Below are 24,286 nucleotides of genomic sequence, written 5' to 3'. Positions count from 1 at the left end.
GCAGAACTCATGGGAATGAAGGCCACAATGGAGGAGACGAAAAACACAATGGAGGGACACAACAGTAGATTTGAACAGCAGAAGAAAGGATCAGTGAACTGGAAGACAGGTCATTCGAATTCATACACACAAAAGAACAGATGGTGAAAAAAATGGAAAAAATGAGCAGGGTCTTAGGGAGCTGAGTGACAACATGAAACACAAATATACTGTTATGGGTATCCCAGAAGGAGAAGAGAGGGGAAAAGGGGCAGAAAGAGTAATAGAAGACATATTCACTGAAAATTTCCCAACTCTTATAAAAGACAGAAAATTAGAGATTCAAGAAGTACAACGTACCCCAAATAGAATAGATCCCAATAGACCTACTCCAAGACACTTATGGTCAGATTGTCCAATGTCAAAGACAAAGAGAGGATTCTGAAAGCAGCAAGAGAAAAGCAATCCATCACATACAAGGGAAGTCATAAGACTATGTACAGATTTCTCTGCAGAAACCATGGAGGCAAGAAGACAGTGGCATGATATATTTAAGATACTGAAAGAGAAAAACTGCCAACCAAGAATTCTATATCCAGCAAAACATTCCTTCAAAAATGAGGGAGAGATTAAAACATTTTCAGACAAACAGACACTGAGAGAGTTTGTGAATAAGAGACCGGCACTACAAGAAATACTAAAGGGAGTGCTACAGGCTGATAGAAAAAGACAGGAGAGAGACAGTTGGAGAAGAGTGCAGAAATGAAGATTATCAGGAAAGGTAAAAGGAGAGGAAAAAATAAGATAGGACATATAAATTCCAAAAAACAAAATGGTGGTAGAAAGTACTGCCCTTACAGTAATAACACTAAATGTAAATGGATTAAACTCCCCAATAAAAAGACACAGACTGGCAGAATGGATTAAAAAACAGGACCCATCTATATGCTGTCTACAAGAAACTCACTTTAGACACAAGGACAAACATAGGCTGAAAGTGAAAGGTTGGAAAAAGATATTTCATGCAAACAACAACCAGAAAAAAGCGGGAGTAGCTATATTAATATCAGACAAGTTAGACTTCAAAAGCGAAACAATTAAAAGAGACAAAGAAGGACACTATATATTAATAAAAGGGTCAATTCATCAAGAAAACATAACAGTCATAAATATTTATGCACCAAGCTAGAATGCCCCAAAATTCATGAGGCAAACACTGCGATCACTGAAAGGAGAAATAGATACCTCTACAATAATAGTTGGAGACTTCAATACACCACTCTCATCAATGGATAGAACATCTAGACAGAGGATCACTAAAGAAACAGAGATGTTGAATTGTATGATAAATGAACTAGACTTGACAGACATTTATAGAACACTACATCCAACAACAGCAGGATACACTTTTTTCTCAAGTGCTCATGGAACATTCTCTAGGATAGACCACATGTTGGGTCACAAAGCAAGTCTCAACAAATTTAAAAATATTGATATTATACAAAACACTTTCTCAGACCACAATGGAATGAAGTTGGAAATAAATAAAAGGCAGAAGGTCATAAAATTCACAAACATATGGAGGCTAAACAACACCCTCTTAGAAAACCAGTGGGTAAAGGAAGAAATTACAAGAGAAATTAGTAAATACCTCGAGGCAAATGACAATGAAAACACAACTTATCAAAACTTATGGGATGCAGCAAAGGCGGTGCTGAGAGGGAAATTTATTGCCCTAAATGCCTATATTAAAAGAGAAGAGAGAGCAAAAATTGAAGAGTTAACTGCTCACCTGGAGGAATTAGAGAAAGAACAGCAAACTAATCCCAAAGCAAGCAGAAGGGAAGAAATAACAAAGATTAGAGCAGAAATAAATGCAATTGAGAACAGGAAAACAATAGAGAGAATCAACAAAACCAGAAGCTGGTTCTTTGAGAAAATCAATAAAATCGATGGACCACTGGCTAGGCTAACAAAAAAAAAAAGAGAGAGCAGATGCAAATAAATGCAATTGGAAATGGGAAAGGAAATATAACTACCGACCCTGCAGAAATTAAGGAGATAATGAGAAGATACTATGAGCAACTATATGCTAATAAACTAGACAACTTAGATGAAATGGACAACTTCCTAGAAAAGCATAAACAACCAACATTAACTCAAGAAGAAATAGATGACCTCAACAAACCAATCACAAGTAAACAGATTGAGTCAGTCATCAAAAAGCTCCCAAAAAGGAAAAGCCCAGGACCAGATGGTTTCACAGGTGAATTCTACCAAGCATTCAAGAATGAATTAGTACCAATCCTGCTCAAACTCTTCAAAAACATTGAAGAAGAGGGAAAGCTACCTAACTCTTTCTATGAAGCCAACATCACCCTAATACCAAAAACAAAGATACTACAAAAAAAGAAAATTATAGACCAATTTCTTCAATGAATATAGATGCAAAAATCCTCAAAAAAATAGTTGCAAATCAAATCCAGCAACACCTTAAACGAATTATACACCATGACCAGGTTGGATTTATTCCAGGTATGCAAGGCTGGTTCAACACAAGAAAATCAATTAATGTAATACACAACATCAATGAATCAAAGCAGAAGAACCACATGATCATCTCATTCGATGCAGAAAAGGCATTGGAAAAAATTCAACATCCTTTCCTGATGAAAACACTTCAAAGGATAGGAATAGAAGTGAACTTTTTCAATATGATAAAGGCAATATATGAAAAACCCATAGCTAACATCACACTCAATGGGGAGAGACTGAAAGCTTTTCCTCTAAGATCAGGAACAAGACAGGGATGCCCCCATCACCATTGTTATTCAACATTGTGCTGGAAGTTCTAGCTACAGCAATTAGGCAAGAAAAAGAAATAAAAGACATCCAAATTGCAGAGGAAGAAGTAAAACTTTCACTATTTGCAGATGACATGATTCTATATGTAGGAAATCCAGAAAAATCTACAGCAAAGCTACTAGAACTAGTCAATGAATACAGCAAAGTAGCAGGCTACAAGATCAACACACAAAAATATGTAGTGTTCTTATACACAAGTAATGTGCAACAAGAGGAGGAAATCAAGAAAAATATCCCATTTACAATAGCAACCAAAAGAATCAAGTATTTAGGAATAAACTTAACCAAGGACACAAAAGACCTTTACATAGAAAACTATAAGAAACTGCTAAAAGAAATTGAACAAGACCTGAAAAAATGGAAGAACATACCATGTTCATGGATTGGAAGACTAAATATAGTTAAGATGGCAATTTTACCTAAACTGATTTACAGATTCAATGCAATACCAATTCAAATCCCAACAACTTACTTTACAGAAATAGAAAAACCAATAACTAAATTTATTTGGAAGGGTAAGGTGCCCCAATAGCCAAAAATCTTGAGAAAGAGGAATGAAGTGGGAGGTCTCACACTACCTGACTTTGAAGCATATTACAAAGCTACAGTGCTCAAAACAGCATGGTACTGGCATAAGGACAGATATACTGATCAATGGAATCGAATTGAGTGTTCAGGTAGACCCTTACATCTATGGACAACTGATCTTTGATAAGGCAGTGAAGCCGAAGCAACTGGGAAAGAGCAGCCTGTTCAATAAATGGTGTTTGGAGAACTGGATATCCATTTCCAAAAGAATGAAAGAGGATGTCCATCTCACACCTTATACCAAAATTAACTCAAAGTGGATCAAAGACCTAAACATTAGCACCAAGACCATAAAACTCTTAGAAGAAAATGTAGGGCAATATCTTAAAGATCTTGTGAAAGGAGGTGGTTTCTTAGACCTCACACCCAAGGCACGAGCAACCAAAGAACAAATAGACAAATGGGATCTCCTCAAAATTAAACACTTTTGTACATCAAAGGACTTTGTCAGAAAAGTAAAAAGGCAACCTACACAATGGGAGATGATATTTGGAAACCACATATCAGATAAGGGTTTAATATCCCGAATATATAAAGGAATCCTGCATCTCAATAACAGAAAGACAAACAATCCAATTAAAAAATGGGCAAAAGACATGAACAGACATTTTTCTGAAGAGGAAATACAAATGGCTCAAAAGCATATGAAAAAATGCTCAACTTCACTGGCTATTAAGGAAATGCAAATCAAAACCACAATGAGATATCATCTCACACCTACCAGAAGGGCCATTATCCAAAAAACAGAAAATGACAAGTGCTGGAGAGGATGTGGAGAAAGAGGCACACTTATTCATTGTTGGTGGGAATGTAGAATGGTGCAACCACTCTGGAAGACAGTATGGAGGTTCCTCAGGAAGCTAAATATAGATTTGCCATATGACCCAGCTATTCCATTGCTGGTATATACTCAGAGGAACTGAAACTTAAGACACAAACAGACATTTGTAAACCATGTTTATTGCAGCATTATTCACAATTGCCAAGAGATGGAAACAGCCCAAATGTCCATCAAAGGACGAGTGGATAAACAAACTGTGGTATATACACATGATGGAATATTATGCAGCTGTAAGACAGAACAAAGACATGGATCATGTAATAATGTGGATGAACCTTGAGGACATTATGTTGAGTGAAGTTAGCCAGAAACAAAAGGACAGATTCTGTATGGTCTCACTAATATGAACAGACATTAATGAACAAACTTTGGGAGTTAAAAGCTGACAACACAGGCGACCAGGAGATAGAAAGAGGGCAGAGATCAGCCATTTGATGCTGAAGGACTACAGAATGTTTAGGATTGATTGCATAGATCCAGAAATAGATAGCATAATACTGTGTGATGGTAGCACGGTATTGTAAGTACACTGAACAAAGATGTCTGTGAGTAAAGCTGAAAGAGGTGGGATAGGAGAATGTATGACACCAGAGGTAAAGACAGATGATAAAGACTGGGACTGTATAACGTGGCAAAAACTGGAGTGGCCAATGACTGTTACTAAATATACAAATATAAAAATGTTTTTGCATGTGGGAAAGCAAATGAATGTCAACCATGTAGAAATTTGAAAAAGGGATGGTATTCAGGAAAAAACATAATCAAAGCAAACTGGAGTCTATGGTCAACAGTAACATTGTAATATACCTCCATTAAATGTAACAAAGGCAATATGCCAATGCTAAATGTATATGAGAGGGATATAGGGGAGGAATATGGGATTCTTGGTAGTGGTGTTATTTGCTGTCCTTAGTAGTATATTGTATTGTATGACATGTTATTTTTCTTTTTATCGTTTTTTCTTATTGCTAAAAAAAAAACAATTTTTCTTGTAGTAATCAGTATGTTCAAGTGCTGATTGTGGTGATAAATGTACAACTTTATGATGATACCATGAACAACTGATTGTACACTGTGGATAAATGTATGGTATGTGAATATAACTCTATAAAATTGTAGGAAAAAATATATATAGGCGTAAAAGTGTTGGAGAAAACATAGTGAGAGGGATGATGCCTCACCAATATGGACTAACTACAATGTGTAAACTCAGAATTGAATCTTAGAATATAGCCTAACGTGGACATAATAATTGTAATAGTCCCTAGATTGTAAGCTCTTACAGCAGTTAACTCTATCCCTGAATTGTAATGCCTATCTCTAAACTTTGAGATGCTGATCCCCTAGCGTATAACCTGATTGGTCTCTGGAACAATGCATATCTCCGAGACACCTGTAACTCAGAGCTAGAGCTCGGCAGATATGAATGTCAGTATTAGTGCATACAGCCACTGTCAAAAAAAAAAAAAAAAAAGCTGAAAAAGAGCCCAGACTTCAATTAGTGATATGAATGAAGCAGGTCTGGTTAAGACCAGGGCAAGCCAGGCCAAAGGATAAAGGTTGAAACTGATTGTGTTTTAAAACTTCAACTTCCATATGAGACCAAGGGAATAGATATCTATTTGGTACAGGATCCAAGTTTTCTAAACGGTACAACTCTACAGTCAATTTGTTCAAACACCACAATTGCATGGAATTTTGAATAGGAAGTGAGATACGGTAGGTTAGTATAGGCTGGAGTGAAATAGCGACACATCCCAGAGTAATTTGGGCAGATAATAAAAAATATATTTACAGCCTCCCCTTCCCCAGCCCCGAGGATCTGGGGGAAGGTGCGGATGTGTTGGACATCCTCACCTGGACTGGTGTTGATGTCACAAACACTGGGACTGGCGGTTAGATGTGCTGAGCCCTCGAGCATGGGACTTGCCCTTATGAAGCTCATTACCACAAAGCAGAGTCTAAACTTGCATTTAATGGTGCCTAAGAGTCTCCCCCTGAGTACCTCTTTGTTGCTCAGATGTGGCCCTCTCTCTCTCTAACTGAGCCATCTTGACAGGTGAACTCGCTGCCCTCCCCTCTACGTGGGACCCGACTCCCAGGGGTGTAAATCGCCCTGGCAATGCAGAATATGACTCCCGGGGATGAATGTGGACCCGGCATCGTGGGACTGAGAGTATCTTGTTGACCAAAAGGGGGATGCAAAATAAAACAAAATAGTTTCACTGGCTGACAGATTTCAAATGGAGTCGAGAGGTCACTCTAGTGGACATTCTTATGCACTACATAGATAACACCTCTTAGGTTTTAATGTATTGGAATAACTAGAAGTAAATAACTGAAACTACCAAACTTCAACCCAGCAGTCTGGACTCCTGAAGACAATTATATAATAATGTAGATTACAAGGGGTGACAGTGTGATTGTGAAGACCTTGTGGATCACACCCCCTTCATCTAGTGTATGGATGAGTAGAAAGATTGAGATAAAAACTAAAGAACAAATGGGGTGGGATGGAGGATGATTTGGGTGTTCTTTTTTCACTTTTATTTTTTATTCTTGTTCTGGTTCTTTCTGATGTAAGGAGAATGTTCAGAGACAGATTGTGGTGATGAACGCATAACTATGTTATCATACTGTGGACAGTGGATTGTATACCATGGATGATTGTATGGTGTGTGAATGTATTTCAATAAAACTGAATTTAATTAAAAAAAAAAAAAAGTGTATACTGGGGACTTAATAAATATTAGCTCCCCACCTCACCTAAAATAAGTTTCTGAAAAGTTATGCTAAAAATTTACACATAATTTATAGCATTGCTTCTATGGAAAAAAAAGAAAAATGTGTTCTGAGTGCCAAAAAACTGCAATTAACTTTTAGAACACAATCTGTGTATAAATTAGGTACCATTTATATTTTCTATCTATACTGTTACAAAAACATCACCTAATAAAAGAGAAATGAAAAGAGAGAATATGCAAGATTGGTGTCACTACCAAATCAGAGCATCAGTTTCTCACTGGTCCTAATGAAATAATTACAACTTTGGTAAATATTTTTCCCAAAACTCATTACATAGCATTTGTAACTCTCAGTGGCATGGCTTTTGCATTATAAAATTACTGAGACAGTAAACACTTACTGTAAGATTTTATGTCTCCTAAACTGATGATGCTATTGCTTTTACATTGCAAACACTGCCAATACTAGCACATTTACACAAAGAATGACACCATATACTTATCAATATTACATAAGAAATAAAACATAGTTTAATTGTCACAATTTCACATAGTTTAGTTTTCACAATTGGAATAAAATAAACTTCCATATCCCTCTCCAAACACCTAACTCTTACCTCTGCATTTTCATGGCCTTCCAGGGTCATACAAATATCCAGATCACTATCACGAAATCCAAATCCATTCTTAGAAGAACCAAATAAGCACAATCTTGCCTTTTCTAAGCAAAGGAAAACAAGAACAAAAGTCAAAATTCTTCTAATTGGCAGGAAAGAGTCTTCGATTATCTACTAATAGCCTAACAGAAAGTGATCCCGTCTGTTCCTATGGCTTAAATTATCTACCACTAGCAGGAATACTGAGAAGTTTCAAAATAGCCATTTCAAGCCCTAAATTTCCACAGCATAATAAATTCAACATGTCAAAAATAAAACTCACCAACTTGACTTCAAACCTACTATTAATACTATAATCCCTATTCTCAGTAAATAGTATCATCACCTATTCAATTGTCCAAGTCAGATAAATAGGTACTGTCCTTAACTCCTCTATCTCAATCTCCACATTCAAAGAATCAAGACCTTTAGCATCTTCCAGCTTTACTATCTCTTAAATCCATCTACTTTTACTCATTCTCGACATCACTACAAGAATTAAGAACAATATTAGGGGATTTACCTCTTGGAAATAAACTCGTTCTTTCAGGGCACAATTCAAATAGAGTTACAAATACCACCTTAATCCAAAGGATTAATTCTCTTCTCAACAGTTGAGTGATCAATCCACTTGACATAAATTATGATAGGGTTATCCATTCATATTTAGTGCCATTCAGTAACAGCTACCACTTCAAACAAGCTGTTCAGAATAGGACTGGATTTTCACTGTGAATTCTTAAGTAGACTATACACTTAGATAATAAATTCTATATTTTCAAAATTTAATCCTCCCACGCAATTCTGATGTCCTACTTGAAATTTCAGTGAAAAAAACTGAGAGGCATAAAAGAAGCTATATTTATCAGTAAGTAAAAATGTGCTTGAATTTAATATAATAGGGACTTACATTTGATCAAACACTAACAAATAAAATTTTTAAAAATTTTTATACATGACAGAAGATCACATCTTTTAAAAGCAGAAATTCATTCTGATCATAAATCAATTGTTTATCCTTTTCTAAAATATTTGGCCACAGAACCCTTGGTTCTTCATCCCCAAGTCCAAAACCTGATCCTTCTGCTATCTTTGACATCTCAGTTAAATAGCACCACCCAACTCCTGAGGCTAAAACTCTTGAAGCCATCCTTACTACTTTATTTGTCTCACATCTCACTCTCTACATCAGCAAATCCTTTTGGCTCTATCTTTAAAATAAGTACCAAGTTTGACCACTTCTCATGTACTCCTCCAAAACTACTATAGTCCAAACCACTATATCTCATCTGGATGTACACAACAGCCTCTTCTGCTTGTTTCTACTCTTACACCCCTACACTCTATTCTCTCAGATCATGTCACTTATTTTCTAAAAAGGTTCCTATTACACGCTCCTAATAAAATCCAAAAGTCCTTATACAATCATCCATAGGCTCCTAATGATCTAATTCCTACACTACCTCTCTGACTTCACCTTTCTACTACTCTCTCCCTCAATTAATCTACTCCAATCACACTGACCTCCTGGCTATTCTTCAAACATGCCAAGTATAATCCAGTCTTGGGATCTTTGTACCTGATTTTCTTTCTCTCTAGAAAGTTCCTCCCCTGGAAAGTCACATAGCTTACTCCTTTATGTCATCCAAGGCTTTGCTCAAATAGCACCTTAACAGAGAGACCTACCCTAACAGCCCATCATTTCTGCCTTCTTATTTCCTATATCTCTCTTCATAGCACTTATTATTTCCTGGTACTATATTATGTACTCAATTGCTAGTCAAGTGTTTGTCTCCCTTTCTGGAATATAAGCTTCATGCAAGCAAGTTTCAGCTCTCTTATTAGCATGGTTTCCTCAATACCTAGAAGAGTACTTAACACATATCATTCAATAAACATTTTTTAAATAAATGAATGAAACTCAAGATGAGATGACTATAATAACAAAAGTAATCAATTTTTAACCTATAACATACCATCATATTCTTTCTGAATAAACTTTTCCAAACCAATTAAAATTTGCTCTCTGTTGTATTGTTCAGAGAAAGGTGGTGATAACTCATCTGGAAAAAAAGTAAGAAAAATAGAGTCTGAAAATGTTTCTAATTTTTTAGCCTAAAACTTTTATTTATGGTTTCTTCATTCTCTGTTGACTTCTCTAATTTTAAAACCAAGAATGATACCGGGGAATGGTGGGAGGACAGCAGAAAATAATTTTTAAATCTATATATATATATTTTGCATTTTCTTTATGAATACCAACTATATATATTTATTTCTTCAAACTATCTTCAACTGTTTTATTCAGACATTCCACTCTCCCTCATATCCATGCTTGTCTTCCCCTTCCTATTAAGACTATATTCATAGTTACACTAGGTACCTGGTCCATTCAAATGGTACAGTTCCCTCAAATGTCTGGTCACAACCCACATCTTCCCTATAACCTGTTTTGCCTAGCCAGCGCTTTCAAAGACCTTTGCTTACTGAATTTCTTTAGTTCTCCAAACTTCTTGTCATAGTCTAGCACCTGATTTTATAGTGTCCTTTTAGTTTTCTAGTTATTTCATTTATATTCATCTTATTTTTCCAAGTAAGACCATACATTCCTTAGAAACAAAATTCTATTTTTTTCCTCTCTTCACCTCTAGCCCCAAGAGCTACCATGTTAATGGGAACAAAACAGTAATTTACTAAGAATCGCTAATGGATTAAACTAACAATTAGCTTTTTAAAAACAAAAGTAGTATTAGTAGGTGCCAGATGTTCAAGGGGAAGAGAGAAGGCTAAATAGATGAAGCACAGATTTTTTGGGGGGGCAATAAAAACTATTAATTGTGGATACATGACACAATACATTTATCAAAACCCATAGAACTTTGCAGCCCAAGGAGAGAACCTAAGTGTATACGAATTTTTAAAAAATCATTTAGAGGAGGTTGGGGATTCCAGGATGGAACACGGACTGTGACAAAAGAATCTAACTGTATTACCAATGTATTAAACAACCTCATTCAGGAGAATAGGGGGAAAAATGCTGACATAAGTAGCTATGGAAATAAGTGGAGTCTGTAAGAATAAAGGCAAAAGGACTTACACATAACCACTGTACTCTAGTTGATAAAGTTGTTTCCCATGAGAGTACAGGTTAACAATTCTGATACTGGTATAATTAAGTAAATAGATGACAAATGGTGGGAATCAGGTTTCTTACTGTTGGGGTGGAAGTTTACAGATAGGCAGGGGGAAAAGATGAAGATGACTGATGAGATCGTATGTTAAGAATTGGAGACACCAATATGAACAATGTATTAGCTAGTTTAGCTTACTATAGATACAGATGGTTACATACAAAAATGTGTATAGATATATGTACATACACAGGTTAGTATATACACATATATTTTTCTTGCTCTGAAAGGGCCTAGAAGAAATGACTCTGCATTAGCAACAAGCACAGCAAGTGCCCAGATCTTGGTTTCTAATACCATTCTCCAATAAAAGGAACTAGGACTCCTTAGCGAAATGGTTGATTCTAGGACTGGGGCAAGAAATACACACAATGAGCCAGGAGCATCTTGTGGTGCCAGAAAGTAAGGAAATGCTAAAAACACACACACATGCACACACACATTGATAGAGCTATGTCAAAGAGACACAGAAGCCAACTCAAGGAGTTCCCAATGGCCAAATATGGAATTATGCGAACAAAAATATAAAGGAGTATTGGATTGTAACCTCAGATATAAAACAAAGATCTATGAGCTCACACTGAAATATATAAATACTGACAAATGCAGTGAATTATATCTCAATAAAGATACTAAAAAACAATGTACCATGATCTAGCCATTCAACTGCTAAGTGTCCATAACCAGACTTGTAAACCAGGCAGGTTTATTTGTAATAGGCAAAATATGGAAGCAACCTATATGTTGGCATAAATAAATAATGGTATATCCATACAATAGAATAAATACCACTCAGCAATAAAAAGGAATAAAATGTTGATACATGCAACAATGTGGATGAATTCAAAATAATGCAGAGTGAAAGAAGCCAGGAAAAAAAACGGAGTACATTCTGTGTGATTCCATTTACATAAAACTTTAGAAAACGCAAACTAATTTATAATGACAGAAAGCAGATCAGTGGTTCTTGGGGAAGGGGTGGTAGGGAGCAGCAGGAAGGAAAGATTACAATAAGACACTAAATGTAATGAAGCAGAATTTTATCTAAACTTCTCAAAAATCTAGACCAAAATGAAATGTAACCGAATTGTTTTTAAATTAGAAAATAAATAAAGAAGTATTCAAAATTTAAGAAAGAATGTAGTGATAGTAGTACTGGTAACAAAAGACTTACCAAAACATTTTTTACATACTAGATCAAGTATTTCCCGAAACCGGTTTGTCATTGGTGGCAGAGGTTTTAGATCAATTTTCCTGAAATCCTCTGGACAATCATTTTTTGAATGGCCATCCTTTTTGCAGATGCTGCATACTATTGTTGGCGGCTATACAAAGGTAAAAATAATCTCTATTAATGGAAATATAAATTAAACTTTTGAGAGACTTCATCATCACTCACAAAGTCCAAAAAGAATATTTTATGTAACTCAGTTCTGATAACCTGTGTTTTCAGAAATTAAAGACATCATGTTAATGAAATGCAGGATTAAATGTAAAAAAAAACCTATTTAGTCAACCACTTTAACTCTCTTCCCCACTAAAATGTTATCATCAAAGATTAAATTTACATGAAGAGGTAAGGTACAGGAAAAACCAGGAGATACGTAAGATATGGGTTAATTCAAACAGCTTGATCAGCTCCTAAATAATTACATTAACTATTCAGCTAAAGTAACATGGAATACATGTATCACATTTTCAATTTATTGAGATATAACAAAGTAGATTAGAAAGAAATTTCAAGTGGCACCTTTCATTTCACTCCAAACATTTTCTATCGTCAGAATCAATTACAGAAACCCAAAGTCGCCAGCTGGTTCAATTTATTTCATCAGCATGGTACTCAAGAGACTAAACCAGAATCGAGCTCTAAAAAGCAATTAGCTTTAGACAAGAAACAAACTCTTCAAACACCACAGACTGAACTCCAAACCCCATATCACCATTTTAAATGTATGCCAAAGAACCACCAGACAAATGGCTAAAAGAGTAAAAATTTATCCCAACTAGTTAAAAAACAACAGAAAACACATATGGTTAAAGAAGAGCACTATTCTTTTTTTCACTATGGTATGCCTAGATCCTAAAGTTAGCTTCCTCCTCCAATGATAGCCTGGACATTTACCAAGCCATGTACTCTAATTCAACTTATATACAGAAACCTCCGTTTGTGAGAATGCTGCAATGTGAGCTAATTAACAGTGCCACAAGAATTTCTATCAACTTTTTCAAGCTTTAAAAAAAAATGATATATTTACTGGTAGATTCAAAAAGTGTTACAGATAACTAACCACAAACAATAAAAATTAAGGAATTGTTACCCTGAGCCAAATTTAAATGATATATATTTACTGGTAGATTCAAAAAGTGTTACAGATAACTAACTACAAACAACAAAAATTAAGGAAATTGTTACCCTGAGCCAAATTTTCAGGAAAAAAAGTATAAAGCATAAGAAATGAAAACTAAAATTATGTAATTAAGAGGCTTTTCTAAAGGTCTGCCGTTTATTTCATTCTTTTAATAGTCCATATGTCCTAAATACTGCAAACAAATAAAATGCTAAAGTTGTATCCTTATACAGAATGAAGAAATATTGCTTAATAATTAGGTTAAAAATTTTAAATCTTGTCAATGAGTAATAATGACTTTCCAGTTGTTCTTCATATTCTACCTGTTTTACACATAATTTGTATCAACATCGTTTTTAAATTCTGGATTCTTATAATGATATTTCAATTATGTACACCGTACCTGAAGCAATGTGACAGAGCCAAAAATTTCTTTTGTTGATAAAGCAGTTATTGCTTATTTCACATTCACATCCCACTTTAAAGGTAAAAAAGTTAGGACTCCTACAATTTATAAGGGATATGCTAAAATCCAGAGAAGCTCAATGGCAGACACAGAATCTGAATTCTTCGTTTTTTTTGATTGCTATCTTTTTTCTCCCTCAACTATCTTTTGTATGTTAGCACACACATACAAAATCTTTAAAATAGGATACTTTTAGAATTTACAAACCGTGTATTCTCCTTTTTGGAAGAAAAATAATTTTCATAAGTATAAAAAATAAGAAAAACTTAAAATACATGGAGGCTTTGCCAAACTGATTATCATAGTGAAGTGAAACAAACAAACTAGTAAGAGTGCTAAAATTTTTTGGAGCTTTACATACATTCTTTAAAGGCAACTATAAGCAAAAATGCAAAAAGTAAAAGACAAACATACATTGAAATATCTACCATCATAGAAGCTATGTTTGCATTTCTGAATATAAAAACTGTGAAGAGATACAGATTCATACAATCAACAAAAAATCTTACAAATTGTTTACAAATTGTACCCTACCTTGCCAGAGGTTAAAATAAGCTTATCAAACACATAATGTAATTCCTGGGTTGGGAGGTTATCAACATCATTAAGGTCAGAAGCATCTTCTGTAACTTTGCAGTTGCAAGAGGTAGCAGATGTGCTGGTGCACACAGTCTTATGTGAACTCTCGGTTTCTAAATCTGATCTGCAGTGGGTACCAACAGATTCATCTGGGTCAAGGGACTTATATTCATTGCATTTACTCTGGCCGAGTTCCTTTTTCAAACAAGTTTCTGAAGGTATTAAATCATTTTGTTTCTTAATTGACTTTGGCTCTAATTCATTGCCTTCACTGGTAGTAAGAGATGAACATTCTTGTCCATGTTTAGCTAAATCTAGTTCATTTACCAACAAATTGCCATTGTCAGTAATACATCTCTGTGATGTACATTCCATTTCATATTTATCAGGTTGACCACTTTCTGTGTTTATTTTTTCTGTACTTTTTCCAAGCAGAATGCAACAGTTGGCTGGCATAATTTCAGACTTCGCTGGTTTCTTAATGCTTATTTTCTCCTCTTTTTTCTCGGAATCCAGAGTAGACTTATTTCCACCCTTCCTCTGAGGACAGGCAAAATACCGATAAGCTGCCCTGAACCTCTCCACAACATATTCATACACAAGTTGGCTGTTTAAGCTCCGTGCAACATTCCTCTTTACTGAAAATGGATCTAGTGAAAAAGGAAATGGTCATTAGCCAAGTCTCTACTAAAAACTGCATTTCCAAGATTACGTAAGTAGATCTTAACTGCTAGATAGTCAGCAAAGTACATTTTCCCAAGGTTTTTAAAACCTAGGATCCCAATGAGGTTCCTGCAAACTGAGTAGGGAGAACATAACAACATCTTTCCTTTGTTTCTCCCAGAAAATAAAAAGCTAAAAGGAAAAGTTAAAATGGAATAATAAGGTAACTACTGAGAGCATGGATGAGGAGACCAACTCATTACTCATGAAGTTTCAATGATAAAATTGCTAGAAAAGGAAGCTATAACAATATGCCACCCTATATGCTGCAGTTGAAAGAAAATTCCCAAGCTCCAGGGCCTACAAATAATTTTCATCTCTGGTCACAGTACTCTTTTATGTAATTACATTCTGGAAGCCTCAAGTTAAGAAACATTCATCTTTGGAAAGAGAAAGGAAGAGAGGAAGGGAGGTAAGGAAAGAGATATAAGGAGTAAAATGTAAACCAAACTTTAAATTTTGATGCATAATCTATAATGGCTAGGCTGAAAAGGCTTGCTAACATCAACAGCATCATTATTAATAACACATGACAGACTTCTGAAAATGTCTATGGGTTGTCATATTTTTTGATCCATAAACCTTAAACATAAACATATCGTAGGAAAAACTAACAGTGCCACCCAAAAACTAACACAAATTTTCTCCGCTATTGAAGATCACTAAGTAAAAGGATTAACGGACCAGGCTTCAGATTCTTAGAGCTGGAGCATGTGTTACTTTTTTGCTGGTATCTAAGTCCACAGGCTCTAAAAAGCTTTTTCTAGCTTCTCTCACACTTATTAAATACAAAGGAAAAAAAAAAGGAGGGGAGGAGAAATTATGCCTGGAGGCTTCAGAGCTCATTTATTTACTACATGTGAGAGAGTACAAAATGTGCTCATGTTTAAGTATATGTCTGAGAATAACACTGGCTCCAACACACAGTAGGGAAGCTCAGCTTAGGGCTAAAGGAACAAAAGAATACATAGGCTAAACAAACTAAAATGATGGACAAAAATTCAGTTTCTTATCTATAAAAGGTTTAGTGAAATGCTGTGGAATTTAAGCTTTTGCTTAAGGATTTAAGAAGCCATTCTATTAATTTCTATATCTCCAAAGATCTTAATGTTCTTGAGATTTGATTTGGAACCTTCTTTGTGAACAACAATTATTCTTTTTTCTTTTTTTTCAACAGACGAGGCATTTTGGAAGACAGAAAAAGTAGATTTTAAAGTTATATTTTCACACAATTTTATAAAACAAATTTATTCAAAAAGATCTTAAAATGTTAATTATACTATTCTGTTCTTCTACATTTTAAAATTTTTTCCATAATTAAAAAATAAAGACATGTAAAGAAGCTAATAACACTTATCACCATAATATTTAGATTTGAAACCTTTAAGTAAGTATTAATCCTATGGAACTATCATAGGCTTAATATGGAATTAATCTAAAATATATAGTATCAACCTGGTAGTACATATAGTGCTACAAAGCCAAGATATTTCTATAACTACATGAGAAACAGACGAGCAGTTGCACATATACTCTCCAAATGAAATACGATACGTCATCTCACCTTCAATGGCTATTCGTCTTTTAGGCCAGTTTTTGTTCTCTCTTGTTAAAATATCTTGTATCCGTACACATACGACATATTCCTCCAAAGCAAAATCCAGTGTATAAAATTTTAGCAGCTCTAACCATAATTGTCCCAGGGATACCTGGTTTAGTGTTTCCAATGTTAAAGGAGACTGAAAAAGAAAAAAATACTTTTCATTTAAGCTTCACTAAACTATAAAATCACTGAATTTTCAGTTAGAAAGGACCTCAGAAAAAACCTTTCAAAAACTGAGGCATGGAGGAGTAACCTGCCAAAAAGCAGTCAGCTTGTGGCAGAGCTAAGACCAGAGCCCCAGTTTACTGTCTGAAGAATTCTGTATTCTTTCCACTAAGCCAGTGATTCTCAACTTTGGCTGCAAATTAGAATAGCCTAGGTAGTTTTAAAATACACTAATGCCTAAGTATCACACCACTCTGACCTTTCATCCCCCTCCCAAGATTTTGATTTAATTGACCTGAGCTATGGCCTCGGCACTGGGATATTTTAAAGCTCCCTAAGTGATTGTCGTATATAGTCAAGGTTGAAAACCACTGCATGAAACAACTACTATCATTCCTTGCTACAGTAATTGCTTTTAAAATCTATGTAAATGTCCTGGGTTTTCAAAATTCTAATTCTTTCATTCAGTAAACATGTATTTAGAACTTATTATGTCCCTGGCATTGTACTATATGCTGGGAACATCAAATAATTACATATAATGCTTACCATGCACAATTCACTCTTCTACATGTGGCACATATATTAACAATTAACTAAGAGCAAGGATTTGAGCCAAGACCACTGCTGGGTCCATGTTCTCAGTAATTATACTACAGTGGCACTCAAGTAAGAGGAAGTCCCCACTTTATTAGGACAGGGAGCGACAATTTAACAATTACAGTAAAGGCTATATGCTAAGATGCACCTCTAAATCGGGATTCTTCACAGACGGTAACACAACTGAATTCTGAAGACTGGCAAAAAAGTGACCATCAGGCAGCATAAAGGCATGAAACATTCATTCATTCACTTCCACAAATATTTACTGAGTGCCATTATATGCTACACAGTATTCTAAGCACTTGGGAAATGTCAGTGAAAAAAAGATCTTTGCCTTCATGGAGCTTACTTTTTAGGGGAAGAAGGCAATAAACAACAGACTTAAAAAGAATTTTAAATTACACATTATGGTGGAAGAAGAAAAGTGCTATGGAAAAATGGAAAAGTTGAGTAGGATAAAGGGGACTGGGAGTGTGGGAGCAGGAGAAGGTTACAGTGTTAAGTAGTCAGAATACAACTTATTGAGAAAGTGTGGCTTGAGCAAAGATTTGAAGAGGGATGTGTTCTAGGATTAGCGAACAGCTAGAGAAAAGGCACTAAGGTAGGAATGTGACTAGCATTTTAAAGGAAAACCAAGAAAGCTAGTGTAGCTGAAATAGGGTGAGACAAGAATAGTAGAATAGGAAAAGAGCTAATCAGCAAAGACTCTGGGGCTTTTATTCTAAAGGAAATGGGGGAACTGAGGTGTTTCAAGTGGGGAAGGAGAGGGACTGCCATATTCTGACAAGTTTTAAAAGAACCATTTTGATTGCTATGTTGAACAGACACTAGAGGGGCAAGGATAGACTCAGAAAAACCTAGTAGGAGGCAAAGGTAGAAATCCAGGCCAGAGATGATGGTGGTAGTGGAGGTGGTTAAGAGGTGGTTAAATTCTGGATATATTTTGAAGTAAAGCTGACAGGATTTCCTGACAGACTAGATAAGGGATGTAAAAGAAAGAGATGAATAAGCATGATGCCAAGGTTCTGATTGAGCAGATGAAAGGATGGAGTGCCTTGTAAGTGGAGCAGGTTTGAAGGGAAGATCAGGATTTCAGTCTTAAGACATTTTAACTTTAAGACATCTATTAGACATCTAAGTAGAAACATTAAATAGGTAGTTTGATATAGGATTACAGAGTTCAGGAGAGACACTGGGCTAGAGTTCAGGAGAGACACTGGGCTGGACATAAAAATTTGGTAGTCACCAGCATACAGATGGTACCTGAAAACCATCAGATTGGATGGCATCACCAAGGGAGTATAGATAAAGAAGAAAAAGGGGATCAAGGACTGATCTCTGGATGACACCAACGTTAAAAGAGTGGGGAAAAAAGCAGAAATCAGCAAAAGAGAATATGAAGCAACAAGAAGTAAGAGGAAAACCAGGGGTGTGGTGTCCTGAAGAAATTTTTTAGAGAAGGAAGTAACCAACTTGCAAACATTACTGATAAGTCAAAAAATATAAAAATTGAGAAACGACTATTGGATTTAGCAATGTGGAAGATACTGTTGACCTTGATGATACAAATTCTGGCAGACTGATGGGAGCCAAAACTTGACTGAAGTGAGTTAGGAAGAAATGGAAAGAAAATTTGAAAACAGTGAGTACAGACAATTCTTTCTAGGAGTTTTACTGCAAATACCAGGAAAGAAATAGAGTGGTAGCTGAGAAGGGAGGTAGTGTTGACACTTTTCTTTACAATACAAGAAATGTTTGCTACAGCAGAGGATGAAAAACTTAGTAATTCAGGAAGGAATGGGAAGAACTGCTAGAGCGATATTCTGAAATAGACAAGAGGGGATGGGATTTAATGCATAAGTGGAGAAAATGACTTTAAATTGGAACATGGGAAGTTCCTCTATGAAAAGCAGCAGCAAGGCAGAGGTTGAATGCAGATGGTGACAGATGGCAGTGGGAATGTGTAGAAGTTACCTTTTGATTGATTCAGTTTTCTCAATGAAGTAATAAGATCATTAGCTGAGAATGAGTACTGGTGGTCTGAGGAGAGTAGAAGGTAGTATAGGAAAGTAGGAGAGTTGAATGGAGTAGGGACATGTTCAGGGGACTAAAAGTAATTTGTAATAGCTAGAACATTGGTTTCAGCAATGTTCATACTACTTTAATTATACATCTGTCTACTTCAGAAGACAAAAGATAGGCTTCCAGAGGACAAAATCCATGTTTATTCATCTTTGATTTTCTAACACTCAAATAATGTCTGGCACATAGCAGGCTGTTTTATAAATGAATGTCGAATGATTAAATAAGCAAGGCACCTCCTCACAGAGTACAAAGCTTTATTTCTCTACCAATCTGGCAACAATTCCCATATGATAAAGTTTTGGTCTCAGCCAATTCCTGAAGAATTCCTTGTCTACATGAAAAAAGATATAAAGAAATAACTTGACATGATTCAAACAATACAAGCCTTAGAAAATGAGGTACAACTTCATTAGGGAGTATCAGCACTGAAAACTAAACCAGATCAACCCCTCACTTTACAGATGAGGAAAATGAGGCCAAGAGGCTTGCTCAAAATCAATCTACTCTTAAAATAGCTTCAATAGAAGGCATTACAAATTCTATAGATAGAAAAGCCAAAAACAAAAACAAAAACCGCTTACCTTGCCATGTTTTTCCTTCATGGCATTACTTTGGTTGACTCTTTCTGTCTTCTTGGTATCATCTTTTGGTTGGTCTGCCTTAGCTTTGTTTTCCTCAGCAATCGAGTTTTTCTCAGTTGCACTACTTGAATTACATTCCCATTTCACAAACTTTTCTTCTACTATGCCCTTCAGCTGAAAGTCATCCATTCTTTTTGGGTCAAAGCCTTCAATCTATATAAAAAGGCATTCCAAATTGGTAGTGGAAAAATTATTTTAAAAAGAGAGAAAGAAATGGACAAACAAGAATTTCAGCTTAAAAATGTTTGAGCAGAGTGCTCTGCAAGAGCAAACTACATATATACATGCACATATCATAAACTCATGCTTACCCAACTTCCGAGTAAGCAAGGAAGAAGAGGGGGTTTTCTTTGTTGTAGAAAAAACATCACCATTAAAGCAAAACAATAAGAAGGGATTCCACCATCAGTCTGAGAGTCAATATGGCACAACTGCAAAATGAAGGGGGAAAAGTAACAACACAGGTTTCTTTAATTTTTGTTGTTTCCCTCACAACAAAAGTAGATTCATCATTTTTTTCCTACCATAATAATTATTAAAAGTTCAAATAATGATAACTACAAGGAATTACCTGAAATCTCATCCTGCTGAAATAATAACCATTAATAAGTTGTGGTGACCTTTTCATTTGTTTCTTTATGCATACAAAGATATATACATATTTTAGTTAAATGGAATCATATCATACATAGCACTATAATTGTGGGCATCTTTTCAAAATAATTTCTCCTTACTCACTTCCACTTCTGCCTTAATATTAACAATCTTTCACTATTCTCCCATGTCTTTTTCTATACTAAATAATCATACAGAAAAACATACATTTTAATTTTCCATATAAATATACGGAAGATACTGTTTTGTCTCATTGTTTTACAAAAACAGTATATTTCAGGCATATCTTTCTATACTCTTCTCCCTTAATGCAACAAGAAAATCCCTATAAGTCAATTAATACAGATCTATGTATTCTTTTTAGTGATTAAATTACAGTCTATGATTTGCATGGTTACTCAAAAGTTCCCCTACTCAAAGACATTAAATGTGTTCCCAATTTTTGCCACTATAACAATGCTATAATAGTTATCTTTATACATATTTCATAACCATTTGTTTACTAACCATTTGGACTTGCTCCTTTCTGAAATGCCTTTTAAATCTTTTGCCAGGTTTTCTATTTTAATATATTACATATCAATTTTCAGGAGGTTCATTTTACATTACAGATAATAATCCTTTATATCTGATATGTGTTTGAAAACTGTTATTTTTCCCAATCTGTTTTTCTTTTGCTATGCAAAATTTTTATATTTTTATGTAGTTAAATATGCTTATCTGTCATACCTTCTGCATTTCTTATCATGGTAAAAAAATTTTTTTTAATTTTTTACAAATTTTCTTCTAAAATTTTAAGTTTTCTTTTTATTTAAGCAGAATTTATTTTTGCGTTTAGAGTGCTAAGGTACCAATATTATTTTCTTCCAGAAAGATGTAGCTGTGACAGCACCATTTATGAAATAAGCCATTGTTTTATTTCTTTTATCTTCATTTTATTGAGATATATTCACATACCACGCAGTCATACAAAACAAATCGTACATTCAACTGTTCACAGTACCATTACATAGTTGTACATTCATCACCTAAATCAATCCCTGACACCTTCATTAGCACACACACAAAAATAATAAGAAAAATAATTACAGTGAAAAATAGCAATTGAAGTAAAAAAGAACACTGGATACCTTTGTCTGTTTGTTTCCTTCCCCGATTTTTCTACTCATCCATCCATAAACTAGACAAAGTGGAGTGTGGTCCTTATGGTTTTCCCAATCCCATTGTCACCCCTCATAAGCTACATTTTTATACAATTGTCTTCAAGATTCATGGGTTTTGGGTTGTAGTTTGATAGTTTCAGGTATCCACCACCAGCTACCCCAATTCTTTAGAACCTAAAAAGGGTTGTCTAAAGTGTGCGTAAGAGTGCCCACCAGAGTGACCTCTCGGCTCCTTTTGGAATCTCTCTGCCACTGAAGCTTATTTCATTTCCTTTCACATCCCCCTTTTGGTCAAGAAGATGTTCTCCGTCCCACGATGCCAGGTCTACATTCCTCCCCGGGAGTCATATTCCACGTTGCCAGGGAGATTCACTCCCCTGGGTGTCTGATCCCACGTAGAGGGGAGGGCAGTGATTTCACCTTTCAAGTTGGCTTAGGTAGAGAGAGAGGGCCACATCTGAGCAACAAAGAGGCATTCGGGAGGAGGCTCTTAGGCACAATTATAGGGAGGCCTAGCCTCTCCTTTGCAGCAACAGTCTTCCCAAGGGTAAAACCTATGGTAGAGGGCTCAGCCCATCAAACCACCAGTCCCCTATGTCTGTGGTCATGTTAGCAACCATCGAGGCCAATACCCCTGCATTCTCCACAGGCTCCTCAAGGGGGCACTACATATTTTTTTCCTTGTTTTTCTTTTTTTTTTAACTTTCCCTTCTTTTTTAAATCAACTGTATGAAAAAAAAGTTAAAAAAAAAAACAAACATACAATAAAAGAACATTTCAAAGAGAACATAACAAGGGAGTAAGAAAAAGACAACTAACCTAAGATAACTGCTTTACTTCCAACCTGTTCCTACTTTACCCCAAGAAAGTTACATAATATAGCAACATTTCTGTGAACTTGCTCCTACTATATCCATCAGAAATTAACAGACCATAGTCATTCCTGGGCATCCCCAGAACATTAAATAGCATATCTGTTCTTCTTGGATTACTGTTCCCCCTTCCTTAATTGCTCGCTATTGCTAGTTCCCCTACATTCTACGTTAGAAACCATTCGTTTTACATTTTTCAAAGTTCACATTAGTGGTAGCATATAATATTTCTCTTTTTGTGCCTGGCTTATTTCGCTCAGCATTATGTCTTCAAGGTTCATCCATGTTGTCATATGTTTCACAAGGTCGTTCCTTCTTACTGCCGTGTAGTATTCCATCGTGTGTATATACCACATTTTATTTATCCACTCATCTGTTGAAGGACATTTGGGTTGTATCCATCTCTTGCCAATTGTGAATAATGCTGCTATGAACATTGGTGTGCAGATCTCTGTTTGTGTCACTGCTTTCCGATCTTCCGGGTATATACCGAGAAGTGCAATCGCTGGATCGAATGGTAACTCTATTTCTAGTTTCCTAAGGAACTGGAACTGCCAGACTGACTTCCAGAGTGGCTGAACCATTATACAGTCCCACCAACAATGAATAAGAGTTCCAATTTCTCCACATCCCCTCCAGCATTTGTAGTTTCCTGTTTGTTTAATGGCAGCCATTCTAATCGGTGTGAGATGGTATCTCATTGTGGTCTTAATTTGCATCTCTCTAATAGCTAGTGAAGCTGAACATTTTTTCATGTGTTTCTTGGCCATTTGTATTTCCTCTTCAGAGAACTGTCTTTTCATATCTTTTGCCCATTTTATAATTGGGCTGTCTGTACTATTGTCATTGAGTTGTAGGATTTCTTTATATATGCAAGATATCAGTCTTTTGTCAGATACATGGTTTCCAAAAAATTTTTTCCCATTGAGTTGGCTGCCTCTTTACCTTTTTGAGAAATTCCTTTGAGGTGCAGAAACTTCTAAGCTTGAGGAGTTCCCATTTATCTATTTTTTCTTTTGTTGCTTGCGCTTTGGGTGTAAAGTCTAGGAAGTGGCTGCCTAATACAAGGTCTTGAAGATGTTTTCCTACATTATCTTCTAGGAGTTTTATGGTACTTTCTTTTATATTGAGATCTTTGGTCCATTTTGAGTTAATTTTTGTGTAGGGTGTGAGGTAGGGGTCCTCTTTCATTCTTTTGGATATGGATATCCAACTCTCCCAGCCCCATTTGTTGAATAGACCATTATGACCCACTTCAGTGACTTTGGGGGCCTTATCAAAGATCAGTCGGCCATAGATCTGAGGGTCTATCTCTGAATTCTCAATTCGATTCCATTGATCTATATGTCTATCTTTGTGCCAGTACCATGCTGTTTTGACAACTGTGCCTTTATAATAAGCTTCAAAGTCAGGGAATGTAAGTCCTCCCACTTCGTTTTTCTTTTTTAGAGTGTCTTTAGCAATTCGAGGCATCTTCCCTTTCCAAATAAATTTGATAACTAGCTTTTCCAAGTCTGCAAAGTAGGTTGTTGGAATTTTGATTGGGATTGCATTGA

The 24,286-nt window shown here is 35.6% G+C and overlaps 1 protein-coding gene across 6 annotated transcripts in view; it reads right to left on the bottom strand.

Annotated features, from left to right (window-relative positions):
* TUT4 (terminal uridylyl transferase 4) overlaps positions 1-24,286 on the bottom strand; it is a 154,799-nt gene that overhangs the window by 25,892 nt on the left and 104,621 nt on the right. For all 6 annotated transcript variants that reach the window (XM_037827221.1, XM_037827222.1, XM_037827223.1 and 3 more), the window contains exons 10-16: positions 20,392-20,511; positions 20,021-20,233; positions 16,548-16,722; positions 14,216-14,910; positions 12,039-12,189; positions 9,650-9,736; positions 7,635-7,738 (exon numbers count right to left, since the gene is read on the bottom strand). In XM_037827221.1, coding sequence (XP_037683149.1) covers positions 7,635-7,738; positions 9,650-9,736; positions 12,039-12,189; positions 14,216-14,910; positions 16,548-16,722; positions 20,021-20,233; positions 20,392-20,511 — 1,545 coding nt within the window. The remainder of the gene's footprint in view (positions 1-7,634; positions 7,739-9,649; positions 9,737-12,038; positions 12,190-14,215; positions 14,911-16,547; positions 16,723-20,020; positions 20,234-20,391; positions 20,512-24,286) is intronic.

The sequence above is a fragment of the Choloepus didactylus genome, chromosome 2 (assembly GCF_015220235.1).
Source record: "Choloepus didactylus isolate mChoDid1 chromosome 2, mChoDid1.pri, whole genome shotgun sequence".
Classification (NCBI taxonomy): Eukaryota; Metazoa; Chordata; class Mammalia; order Pilosa; family Megalonychidae; genus Choloepus; species Choloepus didactylus.
Note: the sequence above shows the minus strand (reverse complement) of the source record. Positions and strands in the feature narration are given on the sequence as shown.